This window comes from Gymnogyps californianus, chromosome Z, assembly GCF_018139145.2.
Source record: "Gymnogyps californianus isolate 813 chromosome Z, ASM1813914v2, whole genome shotgun sequence".
In the NCBI taxonomy this organism is placed as follows: Eukaryota; Metazoa; Chordata; class Aves; order Accipitriformes; family Cathartidae; genus Gymnogyps; species Gymnogyps californianus.
This window is the reverse complement of record NC_059500.1, coordinates 43640943-43657980: the sequence shown is the minus strand read 5'-3', so window position 1 is coordinate 43657980 and position 17038 is coordinate 43640943. Positions and strand designations below refer to the sequence as shown.

At 34.9% G+C, this 17038-nt stretch overlaps 1 protein-coding gene across 2 annotated transcripts in view; it reads left to right on the top strand.

Annotated features, from left to right (window-relative positions):
- VPS13A (vacuolar protein sorting 13 homolog A) overlaps positions 1 to 17038 on the top strand; it is a 112031-nt gene that overhangs the window by 40237 nt on the left and 54756 nt on the right. For both annotated transcript variants that reach the window (XM_050912573.1, XM_050912574.1), the window contains exons 25-39: positions 1576 to 1748; positions 3875 to 4031; positions 4408 to 4487; positions 4749 to 4808; positions 4880 to 5036; positions 8666 to 8782; positions 8876 to 8979; positions 9422 to 9589; positions 10219 to 10526; positions 11316 to 11463; positions 12302 to 12452; positions 13331 to 13455; positions 14322 to 14491; positions 15112 to 15332; positions 16546 to 16778. In XM_050912573.1, the coding sequence (XP_050768530.1) occupies positions 1576 to 1748; positions 3875 to 4031; positions 4408 to 4487; positions 4749 to 4808; positions 4880 to 5036; positions 8666 to 8782; positions 8876 to 8979; positions 9422 to 9589; positions 10219 to 10526; positions 11316 to 11463; positions 12302 to 12452; positions 13331 to 13455; positions 14322 to 14491; positions 15112 to 15332; positions 16546 to 16778 (2372 nt within the window). The remainder of the gene's footprint in view (positions 1 to 1575; positions 1749 to 3874; positions 4032 to 4407; positions 4488 to 4748; positions 4809 to 4879; positions 5037 to 8665; positions 8783 to 8875; positions 8980 to 9421; positions 9590 to 10218; positions 10527 to 11315; positions 11464 to 12301; positions 12453 to 13330; positions 13456 to 14321; positions 14492 to 15111; positions 15333 to 16545; positions 16779 to 17038) is intronic.

The following is a 17038-nucleotide window of genomic DNA, read 5'->3' as shown; positions in this document are numbered from 1 at the left end:
ACTGTACAAAATATTTGAGTATTTTCTCATAGCAGTAAAATTCTGTATGCTTGTTCTTGCCATTCCCTTTCTGAAGGCAAAGCAGTAAAATATTTGTTTGGTAAGATGGGTTTGTTTATTTTTGTCTTTGCCTATGTTACTGCAAATCTCTATTCAGAACATCTGAAGTAGTATGTATGTCATTTTTTGCTTCAGTATGTACTTGGTCCTCTGATGATAGTTTTAATTATTTTCTTCTGGTGAAGGATTTCTCTCCTACTTAGCTGGATTTATTTAAATTACAAAATACTGAAACAATGACTGTTAGAAACTACTGTGTTGCTATAAACAAACATAATTTCAGCTTCCACAGGATCAAACAGAAGATTGCCTGTGGAGAAACTGGTCATGTTTAATATTGCCTTGCTGTTCAAACAACTTAGCTAGATTGTAACGTTCCATCTAGTAGTTACATTTGAAAAATAATCAAATATTTCAGTGTCATAATAATATAATCAGTTATTTCAGTGTCAAGTCACCTTTGTCATGCCAAAACACTCAACTGGAGAAACAGAGAACAATACTTTTTCTCCTCTCTCAAGTTAATGATATATGTGGTTTGCAAACACTAGCAAAATTATCAGCAAAGTCGATTTTTACATCTACTTTGTCACTTTGAATTCAGTGTGTGTACAGTATGTATAGAAATATGTATCTGTGCATCTTCATCCTTTTTTTGTATGAGTTCCTTTAAGTGCCCAAAGGTAAAGTGTCTTTCAATTCTTAAAAATTAGGGTGAGATGAGAGCGAACACTGGCAACAATTAATTTGAGAAAGTAATGACTAGATTTAGATTGAATCAAGTCTGGTTTTTAATTTATACTATACATACAGCTGTGCAGTCATTTTAAATGATTCATGTTATTTCTCTGTCTTCACCTCCTAGACTCAAGGGTGCTTTTCAGCCTTAGAAAATACCTCTGAATGTCACTTGTTCAGTTTTGTCAGAAGAAGGATACTTCTTCCACAGTTACCTTTAACTTCACTGTTTATGGTTTTTAGGTGAAGGAAAAGAGCCTTATAGGATGGTGCAATTGATTAGGCTTGGTTATACTTCTGTAATAATGTCAGGTGGATTAAAATCTTCATAGTCCTTAGGAGTCTCTCCTGAAATGGGAGATCCTTAGCAGAGAAAGATCCAAAGTAGTGCCACTGATAGTGAGGCAAAGGCTTCTGTACGGTCAGCAGCAGTCAGAGCAGTAGAAGAGTACACACCAAAGGCAAGATGAGCCACAGTTTGTGCTGTCTTTTGCACAGCCAATAGTGAGAGAATGCTGATGAAGGAGTTAGTTGACGAGAACTGATTTATGATGACATGATAGAGGGAGCTGTAGGTGTTGTGGAAAGTTGTGGAGGCAGGAGCGGAGATAACTATAGAAACAGACTTTGTTGGTTGCTAATTATCAGCTAGGTAATCTTCCCATACTTGTGCATTTAAGTTTCTATAGATGTAGACATAAAAATTCTAGGTTGTAGTACTGCAAAATATTGGCTGTCTAAAATGTACATGTAATGTTATTGTGAATTAATCCTTAGAATCAGAAGAAGAATTTTATGATGCTCTAAGCAGTCCTGTGGAAGACATGCCATTTTTTGAAGCCCCATCTGGTTCCCTCAAGCGAGCTAGCAGTACAAGGCGAAAAAAGCTACGTAAACAAGAATCTTTGAAAAATATGACGGAATTCCAGCTAAGGTTTGAAGTAGCTGAGGTAAAGTTACATTTTTATTTTTTTTATTGCTCTGAAGCACATCTGAACTGTAGTTTTTCCCTGTTTGTTGTGTTAATGAATCCATGTTTGCAGAAGTATTGGTTCCTCATTTCTTGCTGAAACTATTCTGTAGAGTTTTTTTGCAAGTCACAGTTGTGCTTCTGCATCCTTGTCGTCACTGAAATGCTTTGATTTATCCACTTTATTTCCCAACTCATTTTATCACTGAATTTCCTTTACCTAACTGTCACTCAAAAATCACATTATATATTTGTTTTGGCTTAAGAGGTAGCTTTTGACATCTTTTTTCCAGATACTGCTGCGGTCACTGGGAAAAATTCATTAATGTTTCATCTTGTAACAAGCACCCTATTTTTCTGCTCCAGTTTTTCCCACACTCTGTTGGCATCACACCTAAATCTGTAACATGTTCCCTATGAGATGTTTTATATGTTATTCTTGCTGTTTCAGACTTGGGGAAAACAAAGAGTATTTTACCCAAATGCAAGATACTGTTTCTGACTGCATCAGTTGGTCTAGTAAAAGAGATGGCCTCTTACCACTATTATTACCTTTATCATTAGACCATCACGGTTATGACAGTGTTATTGCTGCTACTCACTGTATAACTTTACAAATAAACCATTGTCCTGGTTTCGGCTAGGACAGAGTTAATTTTCTTCCTAGTAGCTGGTATAGTGCTGTGTTTTGGATTTAGTAGAAGAATAATGTTGATAACACACTGGTGTTTTCAGTTGTTGCTAAGTAGTGTTTATACTAAGTCAAGGATTTTTCAGCTTCTCATGCCCAGCCAGCAAGAAGGCTGGAGGGGCACGAGAAGCTGGGAGGGGACACAGCCAGGACAGCTGACCCAAACTGGCCAAAGGAATATTCCATACCATGTGACATCATGCCCAGTATATAAACTGTGGGAGTTGGCTGGGAGGGGCAGATCGCAGCTCAGGAACTAACTGGGCATCAGTCAACGAGTGGTGAGCAATTGCATTGTGCACCACTTGCTTTGTACAGTTTAATTCTTTTAGTATTACTATTGTCATATTATTATTATCGTTATCACTGTTTTTCATTCCTTTCTGTCCTATTAAACTGTCTTTATCTCAACTCACGAGTTTTTTTTTCCCGATTCTCTCCCCCAATCCCACTGGGTGGGGTGAGTGATCGGGCGTCTGCGTGGTGCTTAGTTGCCGGCTGGGGTTAAGCCACGACACCATACAAATTCAGTTAACTTTAGATGTTCTGTTTTAGGGTAGAGCTTACAGAATGGCTTCAACATATCATAACTAGCTTGCAACATACCTTATTATATACTATACCTTACAGAAAATACATAAATAAAATTGAAATGTACTAGTTTTTGTGGGATGACAAGACCTCATTTAAGAACTACTAGTCTAAAGATAGATGCTGTATTTTACATTATTCTCTAATGGAAACTATCTTACAATCTATAAGAAAAAAATACAACTGAGAATCTATTAAGAATCACCTTCTCTCTGTTTGTTGGCTTTATAGTTTAAAATGACTTACTGGGTTTAGTTTTGATTTTCCCTATTTGTAGAGAGCATTATGTGGAAAGGAAGAGTACATGTCTCTTGTTTTGTGTTGGCTGCGAAAGACAGATAACGACAGCTTGGCTAGATATTTATTTAACAACATCTTTGTCATGCATGGGTGAAAAAGTAGGAAATCCTCTCACCTGATATTCATCTTAGGAATCTAACTCTTGCCAGGAGAGTTCAAAGAAATGCCAGTGAAAGCAGTAGACTCTTTATGCTGACTGAAAATCTAGTTTTGACCGGGTTGAACATTACTAAATGCTTTACAGAGCTGTTTTTAAAAATAAATCACTTCATGTAAGTGTAACTTTGGTATTACATGTGTGCATGCTTGAAGTTTTTGTTAAAATAGCAGCAGGCAGTATTCTAGCAATTTTGCTTGTTGAACTGTTTATTTTTTCCAGGGCATTTGCTGTATAAAGTTAAATGATCAATACACATTAGCCAGTAAAATGTATGTAAATATGTAATCCTACATAAAGATTAAAAGGATAATCCCCTACCTTTTTTTCTGTTTTTTTGTTTATTTGTTTGTTTGGGGTTTTTTAGGTCTTAATTAAATTATGCCGTCTTACTGGTAATACTGAGACACCTGTGCTGCAGCTTGATATTGTAGGGTTAGGCACTGAACTTAAATTAAGAACATTTGACATGACTGCAAATGCTTTCCTTCGTGAAGTTTGTCTGCTGTGCCCGGAGTATATGGGTAAGTATTTATAGTCTGATCAAAAAATTATTCGCAAATAACACTCTGAATTTGTCTTCAAAAAGCCTGTAGGGCTTTCTTTTGTAACTGAGGAAGATTTGCTTCCTAAATTAAATGTGAGGGGTGGGGGAAGGGAAAAGTAATTCAGAAGCTCATTCTCTTAGTAATGCTTTGGTAAATATGTTCTAGTGCTGATGATTTTAGTAGAGACATCTAACTGTTTTAGGTCTGCGGAAGAGGTTTTGTGATTAAATAGTAATGACAGCTAGTAGCCTAGTTTGAAGTCTACAGATGATTAAAAGAGTTGTAGAAAACTTGTAAATTTTTTTCTTTAAAAAAGAAAGTAATCTTTTTTATTCTTTTGGGTTTCTTTAAGATGATAATGACAAACCAGTTTACATAATTACTACTTTGGATAATGTAGAAGATGATCTTCTCACTCTGGAGTACATAAAGGTGAGAAAAGAGCAGACTTTGCTTTTGAATTGTAAGCCAATCATAAACAGTACAGTTTTATTGAGCAATTGTTGAAGATTTTTTCCTTACTTATTCATTCCTTAACATATTGAGTGTCATGTGCAAAGTCTATCTGCTCCCTAAACAGATTAACTTGTACATCTTCAGTTGTAGTGGTTTTTGAAATAAATTCTCTCTAATCAAATTTGCAAACTTCTCCTGATTTGTTTGTTTGTTTTACATGCACATTTGGTGGGATAGGCTGATATTAATGGACCGGAACTGAAAACTGCCTATCAGAATGTTCTACAGAAAATAAAGGTATGATAATCTTTTTTTAACATCATTTTCTCATTGTGGGAAGAGAGGCTAAACATAATTTGTTCTTTTAGGTGAACTTTTCATCTCTAGATGTTCATTTGCATACTGAAGCTCTGCTGAATGCTATGAACTATCTGAACAATCTTCTACCCAAACAAGAAACTAAAGTTGCAGAAGAACCGGTCCATGAAAAAATAGAGGAGAAGAAGGATGTTCTTAAGAAATTAAGTAAGTTTCTTTATTCTCCCTTCCACACACACACCCCACCCCCCACCCCGCCTTTCAGTCCTCTCTCTTCACTTATTTAAGCGAGGAAGAAAACAGACATATTTCCTATCTTTGTAATCCTGTCAATGACTTTTGAAATGAGCAGGGTTTTTTAGGGTATATTTACTTATCCATTTCACAGGCTTTTTTGATTTCAGTGGTAATAAGAATGTTAGGCATCAGAGTACTATGGGTTAGCAAGGGTATACTCTTATTCCCTGACTGGAAGTGTATAGGTGAGGAATAACTGTATAATTAATGAGGCAAGGTAGATGCTGCAGCTGTTGACATTTCCTGACGTAGAAATACTAAGCATGTTTTTTGAAGGTATGTGTTCAAATTCACTTGGTTAGGATAATCTGTGTTGAATGGTAGCTTATTGGCACTGATTATGTTCCTAATGGTGTTCTCCCATACAATGAGAAAAGTATTTTTGCATTACAGCATTTATGCGGAAAAGGTGTTTATAAAAAGTAAGGAAATAAAAAAACTTTATGGGTTAGAAAATTTCATATGAAGGTGAAAACTTTCTGTGATAAGTGTATTAAATATATTCTAGACACTTTTATGCTTTCCAAATAATAGTGTAATTACCGTTTTTCTCTAACTCCTCAGTGAAATGACTTTGTACACTATCTTTCTTCAAATCATCAAAATATTTTTGTTGGTTTAGGTTTGCAACCTGCAGGTACTCATCTAGCCATTTATTGATGTGTAGACATTGGCTGTAGAGATTAGTACAAAATATACACTACTGCATTTCATAAGCTCCAGGACAGTTTTGGTTACTAGTGATTTACTGATTTGCTGAATGGCTAAATTCTTTTTGGCACCAATTTTGTAGGAATAATTTGTTGGAATTATCAGTTTATCAGATTATTAGTTTATCATTCTCTGACCAAGAATTCGTCAGGTCTGGTTTGTTGATAATGTTGTGCAAGAGCAAACAAACCAATCACCACCGTTTTTTGATCTTGTGTCTGGGAGCTGCTTTGAAATGAAAGCTTCTATTAAATGCTCAACATTATGCATATGATGTTCATTTCTGCTCTGAGAAGGTCTTCTCTGAGATCTTTGCAATCATTGCTTGCTGTTAATCGTAAATCACTGAGCATCCAGCTAGTTATTAAAACAAAAAAGAAAGCACACACACAAAAACTATGGTAGAGGATAATTCTCAAGATGATTCTAGTTCAAGTATTGTAATACTTGCCCTGCATTACTGATTTCAGTAGTTCTGTCATAGGACTGACCTAGCCAACCAGCTGGTACACTGACAAGATCTTTCTGAGGCTGTCTGCATTCACTGATGTTAGTTCTTACAAGCATTTTGAGTTAAACTTCAGTACTAGTTTGGTATCGTTAAACCCCAAGTATCACATTTGCAACATTTGGTGAGATTTTTTTGGAGAATGTTAGCTTGTGCTGCCTTTACAAATGTATTTCTGTTTTGCAAAACAGAAATATGTTTGTAAGTCTAATATATGCTCATATTCAGTGATTAATTCACAGTGTTGGTGAGGGTCGATGATTTTTATTATGGGAGGTTAGTGAACTAGTAGCCTGATTGTGTTTTTTGAAGAAGAACTTGAGACAGAAGCAGTACCTGTATTAGGAAAAAAAAATTCAAGCTTTTGGGTGCACAGCTGCTCTTGGGATTTGAGTATTTATTTCCCGTATGTACTTAAATGAAATCAGTTACGTTAGTTTTTTAAGCATTGTGAAATGAAAGGTAATTATCATGTTTGGAGCCAAACAGGTTATTAACAAAATGAGAGAAAATAAGGTTTGTAGCCTCTATTTTTTGGGGGGAGATGGAGGAAGATGAAAGAGAATGTTTGTCTTAGGAATGGTGAGAGATGAGCTGGGATGAGATGTGAGAAGAGTATTAATATGCCACACAGCCATTATCTTTCAGCTGATGATTTTTAATTATTCCATCGGATTGTTAGGAAGTTTAGTTCCTCAGCTTGCTCTTTGAAGGTGTTTTGTTGGTCTCCATTGCGTAATAGAACTGAGAAGTAAAAGGTAGAATAACTGCTCTGTGGAAAAAAAAATTATTCCATTTAACTGTATTTTTTTAAATTATTTTTTTCTGTGTGAGATTATTCTCATTCATGGTGGTTGTTTGATTTCAGTTATACAGGGACATGGTTGTACACTAGATGAAATACCATTTGTGTACCTGTGATAGTCTGTGAACTTAAAGCGTTCTGTTCTTTGGCTTACTGAGAGCTGTGGACAGAAGATTCAGCACTTCTCTAACTTTGACCCATTTTGCTATGCAGACAAACACTGAAGTGTTTGGTATCTTATAGAATTCTTGGAGGCAAAGGATTAAATTAGTTTCTTATGTATTAACATGTGACAATTTAGACACAGCTGAAAAACTTTCATATGTGATTCTCCTCCCTCCTTCTCCCCCACTCCTGTACAACTGTGCAAACTAAACTTCGACTGAGGGTAGTAACTGATTAATTTACTGCGGCTTGTCTTCTGTTAGCAACAAACAATAAAGTCATGTGACTGAAGCTGATGTATTTAAGGAACCATAGCTTGATTGTGAGGGTTGAGATAGCCTTAACATACTCACGCACAATACTTAAAGGTAATATCTCATCTGAAAAGCTAGGCTGTGGAAAAATGGGTTGAATGTTTATTACTTTTAATTTTACTGCTTTTAGCTTTGTATATAGATTACCTATAAGAATTTACCACTTAGGACTCAAAGTCCCTGAATACAAGATATGATATTTCCCTTTGTCATTTGAAGTAGCATAAAACATTACTTCAGATTTGACTTTCAGAAAAAATGGGCTAAGTTATTGGTTGAGTGCCTCATCTGTTGAATTCTGTATTTAGCACTGTACCTGAAGATAGTGTTGTGTGGCATCAGTCATGTCTGCTCAAAATGAACAGGTATTATTTCTGTTAACATGAAATAGAATATTTTTACTCTTATTCAGTTTTGGGAGAACCAGAAATGGACTAAATACTTGGACACCTCTATTCTGAAAGGCACTATGTTTGTGCTTGTATCTTTTGTAGGTCTTAAGGTTGCCCATACTCATTTTGAAGGATGCCCGCTGTCCCTTCTCTTCAATATCTAGTTATATTAATGGTATTTTCATGTTTAAAACTTAAGTTTGGAAAATACAGGTTGTGGGGATTTAATAAAAAGTCACCTGCCATGTGCAAACAAGACCATTGATTGCAGATGACTAATCAACAGACCAGATAGAGTAGTGTATTAACGTAGCTATTATGTTACCACTAGTTGAGGTAAACTGCTTAGTCCTCAATAACCTATCTCTAATTTTGCTTTGTACTGTGTAGATGTATATTAAATGTATTTCTTGCAGTTAATAAAATACTGATGTTGATTACCACAGTTTGTGAAGCACATGAGGACTCCTGTATATACAATCCTGTATATACAATTCCATTGTGTCATACTTGCCAGTATGAGTGCAGTGCACTTTGCCAGTGCTGCCGGCTTGATATAAATCAGGCTTTGGGGAAAGGATACTAAAATATTACATCTCTTCCTTGAAGAACTGTAATTTTTATTATTTTTTTATTTCCCACAGCATCAAAAAAATCGAAGTATGAAGATGTTATCGACCTCAATATCTGTGCGGATTTATCCTGTTTACGTATCTTTATTAGAGAGAAAAAACATAGAATAGCTGAAATTCACATTGAAGGTAGGGACAAAACTTTAATCACAAAGGCACAAAACTTTGTAACCAGAATGGTCTCTAGATTTTGTATGACTTTTTTTTTTTTTTTTTTTTAAGGTCTGGATAGCCAAGTTATCATGAAGAAAGCAGCAACTGAAGTGACTGCAAAATTAAAGAACATCATTATTATGGATTCTGATGAGATGGCATTGTATAAAAAGGTATGCGTTTGCATGTGTCATTGATTTCTGAATGGAATATAGATGCTAAATTGAACTTACTTTGTGGACTCTACTCTTTAACTGTGATTTTTTTTTTTTTTACTAATGTTTTATGTATTTGTTGGGAGCATTATGCTCTATAGGCAGACTGATTTCGCCCCCAGAACCGGTGATTGTTAGGCTGACACTGATTTTGTGCAACTGTAATGCCCAGCTGCTCATTACGCTCCTTATTTTGTTGACTTTAATGGACGGAATTATTCAAGCTGAGATTCCAACTAAATATTTTCAGCTATTTCAAGGATTTTTTTTTTTTTCATTTATTGTTGAGGTATTCGAAGTAAAAATGTCTTAGAAGTGTGAAGTACTACATTTTATTTTGGAATTCAGTTTCTCCATCATAAATTTTCACAGTAGAGATACTCTTTTTTTTCTTCTTAAGGCTCTTTACATCACAGGAAAAGAAGTCTTCAACTTTAGAATGATATCATATGTGAATGCTACAGATGGCATTGCATATACAAACATGGACGTTGTTGACAATCGTATTTACCTAACTGTTGGGTGTATTCAAGTAGTTTTTGTCAACAAGTTTGTTTCATCTATTTTGGTAAGTTAAATTTTCCAGATACTATTCCTTAGCATTCAGATAACATTGTCAGAGCTAGAAAAGGATAAAGCATCCCATATGGGGTGGTGTCCGTTTGTGTAAGAACTCTCATATACTATTGTAAAAACTTCACTGGGATTGGTGGTTGGGCTATTTACTTTTCTTCTCCTTATGTTTGTTATTGTGGAGTGGGTGGCTAAGCAACAATGTTTGCTATTATTGTTAGTAATTTTTTCTTTAAATGACTTGTGGCAGCTTTTAGATATACACACTGTTCACTGAAATATAAGTAATAAACTATGAAAATTAATGCCTTTTCCATAAATTCTGCTAAGTAAATCTATCTTTTACACTCCATCTGAGTAAATAAAACGTAATTCATACAAGTCATGTTACAAGGTCATTGCTGTTACCATCTGATTTGCCAAATATTTAGTATGGAAATTGATTTTTATATATGCATACTTTATCATATTTGGGGGGAGATCATCCTATTAAAGAATTCAGAAAATGCGCATAGCAAAAATAGTATTTTAAGATGGTTTGCTATTTAAAAAACTGTGATTCTTAGTGTTTTTGAAGTAGTGTAATTCTTAACAAAATTCTCAAGATCTGTATTCTTTTCCTAGGCTTTTATAAATAACTTTCAAGCCGCTAAGGAAGCTCTTACTGAGGCAACTGTTCAAGCAGCAGAGAAAGCAGCTACAGGTGTAAAAGAGCTAGCGGAGCGTAGTTCCCGTTTGGCACTAGATATCAATATTAAAGCACCTGTTGTGATAGTTCCACAGTCAGCAATGTCTGCAAATGTCCTGGTGGCTGATCTTGGTCTAATCACTGTGAAGAACCAATTCTTCATTGCTAAAACAAAAACACGGTATAATCTCCCGCCTGTTGTTGACTCTATGACGGTGAAATTGAGTGAACTAAAGTTATACAGGTAATGTAGCGTCAAGGTTTTTTTTTGATTCAGGTAATCCTTTCGGGATACTTCAGTTGGAGAGCTTTGAGAAGTTGTTATCAAAATAACTAGTTAATGGTTGGTGGTTGATGGATACACTCTTATCTTGATATATATGTATTATATTTTTAATTATTATTAAATTATTAATTATATTTGATTATATATAAATATATAATTAATAAATATTTTAAAAAAGCAATTAAGATGTATGGTTTAGGAAAAATAGCAATCTACACATCTTTAAATAGAAGCGAATGTTTGTTTAGGGAATATTGTGTAGAATAATAGACTTACGCATCATTCGGTACTTTGGGACAGGTTATACCCATTTGTCAACGGCTATTTTGATGGGGTTTTCAAGCTGTACATAGCAGGAAAGATCTCAAGTCAGATAGCCGTAAAGAAGTGTGTGAAAATGGGCCTTGGTGCACGGGATTAGGAGGGGGAGAGGGAAGGGAAGGGGATTTTCAAACATAGTTGAAGAGTACTGAAGAAAGAAGGAATTGCTTGCCAGTGGAGAGCAGGTAAGAGGTCCTAACTTGCAAGAAGTTAGTATGTTGCGTGTCTGGTATATGCCTGTTGTGTCTGCTCCCTGCCAAGAAAAGATGTCTAGTTGGGGAGTAAGGCTTTAACTAGAGATCCTAGGAGTAGTATAGAGGCTATTTTACAGTACTGTTCAAAAAGATGAGGAAAAGACAGAAATGTGTTTGTTAGAATGTGTAAGTGAAGTATGTCAAGCTGGGAGTATTTCGTTTCTGTTCACAGGTCATGCTATGAGCAGGGTTCATTGCAAACTGAAGTACAGTTGCTCCAGCCACTCAATCTGGAAGTAGCTGTTGAACGAAATTTAGCTGCTGCATGGTATAACGAAGTTCCTGATATTGAAATATCTGGCCGACTCAAACCTATGAATGTAAGCACTCATTTCTGAAAGCAGCTGTTAAAATATCTGTGGAAGATGGATTAATTTTTCTGTCCATAAAAGTTCAAGTTCCTTAATTAGGGTATTGTTTGAGTATATGTATTTCAAGACATATAGGTAGAGTGGATTTTGTTGTTTCATAGGGAAGAAGGAAGTGAATAGCTTTCTGTTCTAATCTAAGCTCTGTATTTCACCTGTGATACTGCAGGCAGACTTTGTACTGTATATTACTGTTGCTAGTTAGAAGTGGGTATGCTGTTATAGCCTTCTTTTACCTGTCAGTATCTTTCAAAGAAGGATTGGAAAAAGTTGGGGTTTATTGGTCTGTTCATTGGCAGCGTGATCACCTACTGAATTCATACCCATGACAAGCCTGAGTATGAGTTAGTGCATGTGCTTACTTAAATTTAACATAAAAAGATAAAAAGCATGTCAGTTGTGTGAGGAAAACCAGTTGTCCAAATTTTGAAATAGAACTAGTAACCATTACTGTAACGTACCTTGTGAGTAAGTGCAGATAACAATTTTGGGCAACTATAAGTCAGGCTATACATGTACACCTTCTAACATTCAAGTTCTAGATTGTAGCTTTGTAAAGAAAGTTTGTGAACAAAAACAAAATAATGTGTGAGTGACTTCTGATTCCTAGAAGTTACTGTGAGGGGTTGTGTGTATTTGAGAGAAACATTTTTCTTGGTTCTTTAGTCTGCTAAACAGAGACTCAGATGAGTTTAATTTGGTTTGTCTGTTTATTTGTAGACTTAGGTTTTAGTTACCGAAAGGTTCATGAACTGAGTTGTTCTGAGTTTAATAACAATCTTTTTTAAAGCTAATTCTCAGCCAGGAGGATATTACCACAATATTGAGGACACTAAATGAAAATATAGGTGGAAGCTCTGGTGCATCAACATCTTTACCAGAACCGAAAGATACGACTAGCCATTGTAGTGATATGCATAGTACTTCACAGCACTCTGCAGGTAATGTTTTCTAAAATTATGTGTGGTCTAGCATTTTTAGGTATTACTGTCAATTTATTATTTCTGCTGGAATTGCCTTTATGAAAGGATGCCAGATTCAGCTGTTTTTACCAGTATGCCTCTATTATCTTGACATTGTGGTTTGAGCTATACCCAACAATAATGATAATGATAGGAGCAACTGGGCCACTGTAGTGAGTTTTGTACCATGATGTGTTTTAATGTAAGGACTGTCTTGTTCTTCTGGCAATAATGCAGTGAGCACCTAGAAGTCTGTCAACTGGATTTGGTAACATCCCAACTTTGGAAAGTTGCTGTTACTCTTTTTCCTGTGCGTGCTGGTTCTGTTGCTGTTCAGTTTTAGATCTGTTTGTCTTGTCATAATGATTGCATTCCTAAAAGTTGTTTCTATTCAGTTTATTCCTAAACTGTTCAGCACACACTAAAAAAAAGCAAGTAAGGTTAAGAAAAGAATCTTTTGGTGAACTCTTCTATTAAATGTGAAAAATAGCAAAAATGTGGCAAGATGAACAAATGAGGATGAAAGTAAACTTGTAGTCTTTGTAACATTCTTGCACACAGTACCATATAACATTAAGGGAAGTTGCACATTTATGTCTTAAAGATGGCAAAAATTGCATGTAGAATATATAAGCGGAGTATTTTATTTTCTCAAACATTGTGATTTTTGCCAAAAGTTATTACAGAGAGCATGATAAACTTATCCTAAGCGTGGATGGATTTACATGTAGAGGAAAAGGGAAGTCATCGTCTTTATAGTCATTAGTGAAGATGTTGGTTTTGGTGGGTGTTTTTTTTTCCTTGTTTGCAGGCAGGTAATCTTTTTTAATATTAAGTGTTTTTCTAATTTCTGAAAGGTGTAACTGTTGTGACATCAGCTGTGGTGGAATTGCATTCACCTATGAAAATAAAAACAACACTGAAACTGGACTTCAGATTCGACTCTCTGACTTTAGTATTGTATAGTCCAAATTCAAAACAGGTAAATATAATTTTGGTTACAAAGAGAAACAAACAGCTTTAAGGTTGCTTAGAGTCTTGGAAATTGTGAACAGGAATAGTTTAATTTATGAGCAGAGAAAGTGATTTCTAGCAATAGTAACAAACATGATGGAAATGATAAACAGCTATTTTAACTAAATCACATGGCAGATATTACAGGAAAGAGAATAACCAGTGGTAGCACATAATACATGGCACCTTCTGTGATCTGACTAAAAATCTGCTGAAAACTTAACTTAGTTTAAAATACAGTTTGGGAAGAAAAAAATGCAGAGGGATGCAACCTATTCTTTAGTTAAACACACATATGTGTGGACACACATATATAAATAAAGTTGTGGAGAGAGATTTTAAATTTGTATTATACTATGAATGCATTTTTATTCTTCTTGTTTTAAATTTACAAAACTTGTCAGCAAATTTTTTACTAAAAGTTTGGTAATATTTTATTGTAAACTTATAGTCTGTTATTTTAGATTTTAAACAATTTTCCAATATCTGGCTGAACGCTACCTAGTCATAAGAGACAAAACTTAATTTCTTATTTGGCATCTTTGCATATACTATGTATTTTTAAACAGCAAACAAACCAAAATTGCATATGACAATTCTACTTTCTTTTAAACATTTTCTCCCTCTCACTAATGTAATCTTGCTTTAGCAAGCTTTTTTCAGTTTTCTCTGTATGTTATTGATATTTGTTGTCTTTTGAATTACTAGTGGGTTTATTTAATATATTATTATTAGAAATCTTACCAGTTAGAATAAAGCTGTATATCACACCTGTGTATTATTTCCATTACCTGTAAGCAAATCTACAAACATATTTTCATTTGATTTAAACAGGTTACAAATTTGGATCAGAGAGATGACCTTTTGAAGCTTGCAGAGTTTAAGTTAGTTTTGATGTCAGCTGCTGTCAAAATGTTATCAGATGGTTCAATGAATGCTTCCGTCAAGCTGGCAAACTGTACGTTAGATGATAAAAGACAGTCAATCCAGAAGGCTACACCAAGGTCTGTATTTTGACATAAATTACTGTTTATTGGAGTTTGACAGAGAGATCCAAATGTTTCCATTTTAGTATTCTGTTAAAACAGCAATTGTTTTGGTGTAGGTGATTTCTTAAAGTACGTGTAACTGTAGACTTATGTGTTGTATTTGCCTTTTGTTCCACATGTTGTTTGTGAGAGGCCAATATAAATGCTAGAAACAAACTTTAAATATGAAATAAAACAAACTTTAAATATGAAATTAATAAATGCATATGGAAACAAATTTCACTTTCAGCTTTAATAAACCACTGGCTAAGTAAGACTAAGATTTTTTTTTCATGAAGGGTAACAGATTTCAGTCAAGTGTAATACATTTGATATGTAAACAAGGAATTATGATGGTTTGACTTGTTAAAATTATGAACACCTTTAGTTGCCAATATATGGGAGTCCAGTTATTTTTGCAGTTTTATAGAATTTATGTTAATGTATTTATTGGTCATGTTTTAAAATCTGTGGTGTTACTTTTTAAATTCACTCTTGTTAATGTATTGCAGCTGGAGTGAGAATCTTCAGTGGTTTTCAGTATTTGTGGCTGGTTTTTTATTGTCTCATTAAATGCTGCCTTAATGGTCTTTCAGGATGGTGGAAATGAAACATGGATTTGAAAAGAAAGTTATGGTGGATATAAGCTATAAGCAGGGGAGAGATGGCACTGTTCTTGATGTGATTGTTCAAGAGATATACCTTTGTGCAAGCATGGAGTTTCTACTTACTGTTGCAGATATATTCCTAAAGGCTAATGCAGAAAGTGCTGCTGCACAGAGAAATCTCAAACAGTCATTACCTTTGAAGGAGCAAGGTAATACTGGAAATATTTAGAAATTTGTATTTAAATATCCATTTAATTTTGGTATTATGATACTATCTTAAAAATTATAATACTCCTTTTATGCTATTTCCTGTGTTTGTGTGTATAGAACAGCTTCTTTTAACCATTGACGTTTCTTTCTTTGCATCATGGAAATTGATTCATGTCCCTTGGTCTTTATTTCCAAATGAAGCTTTGTCTTACCACACAATGGAAATACTTAAAAATGTATGTCTAAAATAAAATGGGAAAGGACAATTAAAGCTGGCATTCTCTAGGTTTATTTGGCTATCTTTGCAGCCTCAACAAAGCTTATAATGATGATTACCACGATCATCATTTTCATCCTTCCTGAGAATGATGGAGCATAAAGTATTATGCTTAAATATGGATTCAGCCTGCCAGATACTGCTGCCTAGAAATGTTGTCATTTCACTTGTCTACTGATGGGCGCTTCTCCCTACATCAGGAAACAGGCTTTTAGCCTGAGTGCCCAATTTGGTCTTTCTAGTGCAGGACCCTATACCTGACATCAGAAATTAGTCCATTAGAGCATCAGAGCAGGAAATGGGCTATTTATGCTTCCAGGCCTCAGGTAGTTCACATCAGGTCTGCAAAGCAAGTCCCTTTTTTTTTGTTTTGCTTTCCTGTACACCAGTATCTTTCTTGCGTCCACCTCAGCTAGGCCTGCTGTGATTATTTAGTAGATGATCAAAATCTAAACAAATTAGGAAGTCTTACATAAAAGTATATTGGTACTGCAAATGGTTACATTGAGCGCTAGTAAATGCTGCATTATTGTCCTGTGGAAAAATGTGTGTTTTGCTGCTCCAGAGAGCAGAAAATGTCCAGCATTTTCATCAGGCCCTACGGTAGCTGGCTGATGTAGATATTAGTGAAGCTGATAAATTTGCTAGTGTCAGAGGTAATAACAGTGGTGGTACTGTTATCCTTTTCATTTTGACAAAGAAGCTTTGTGGAATCTTTTGTTGTATCTGAAAGTAATTAGAGCTTTAAAGATTTTCTATCTCCAGTGAAGAGCCTAGAAATAAGTCAGTTGCAGGGATCTACAGGTTTTCTGACACCAGTTATGCTAGATCTTATCACTAAATCCTTAAAACTTCTCTGTAAGTTATGAGAGAGATGTAAATAATGACAATTTAATCTTTGAACAATTCATCTAATTTGATTTGTATTTTTGAAGCACCTGTGCAACCTGTGTCTACAATGGAAATGAACATTGTTGTTAAAAATCCAGAGATTGTGTTTGTGGCCGATTTAACAAGAAGTGATGCTCCTGCATTGGTGGTTACAACACAGTGTGAGGTCTTCATTAAAAATAGCCCTGAAAGGTATAGCATGACAGCTGCTGTTAAAGAGATACAAATGAAAGCATGCCCATTTCTTCCAGAAAAAAGGAAAGGGAACATTACTACGGTGAGTTTGCAGACATCCAGTTCGTATTTAAAAGTGGCTGTGTAACTTAAACTACTAGAATGCAAGTTATTTCTGAAGCTTTCATCATTAGAATGTATGTTACAGACATATAAGTAAAATTTTGTGGCTAACGTATTTGGTTGATTTTATTCTGTTTTGTCTGATATGCCAAAAGCGTCATCTTGATCTGTGGCTTTGAGGTTTGCTTTGTATGACAAGCTAAAATTAAGAGCCCAGAGGAATAAAATGTTAATAATCTC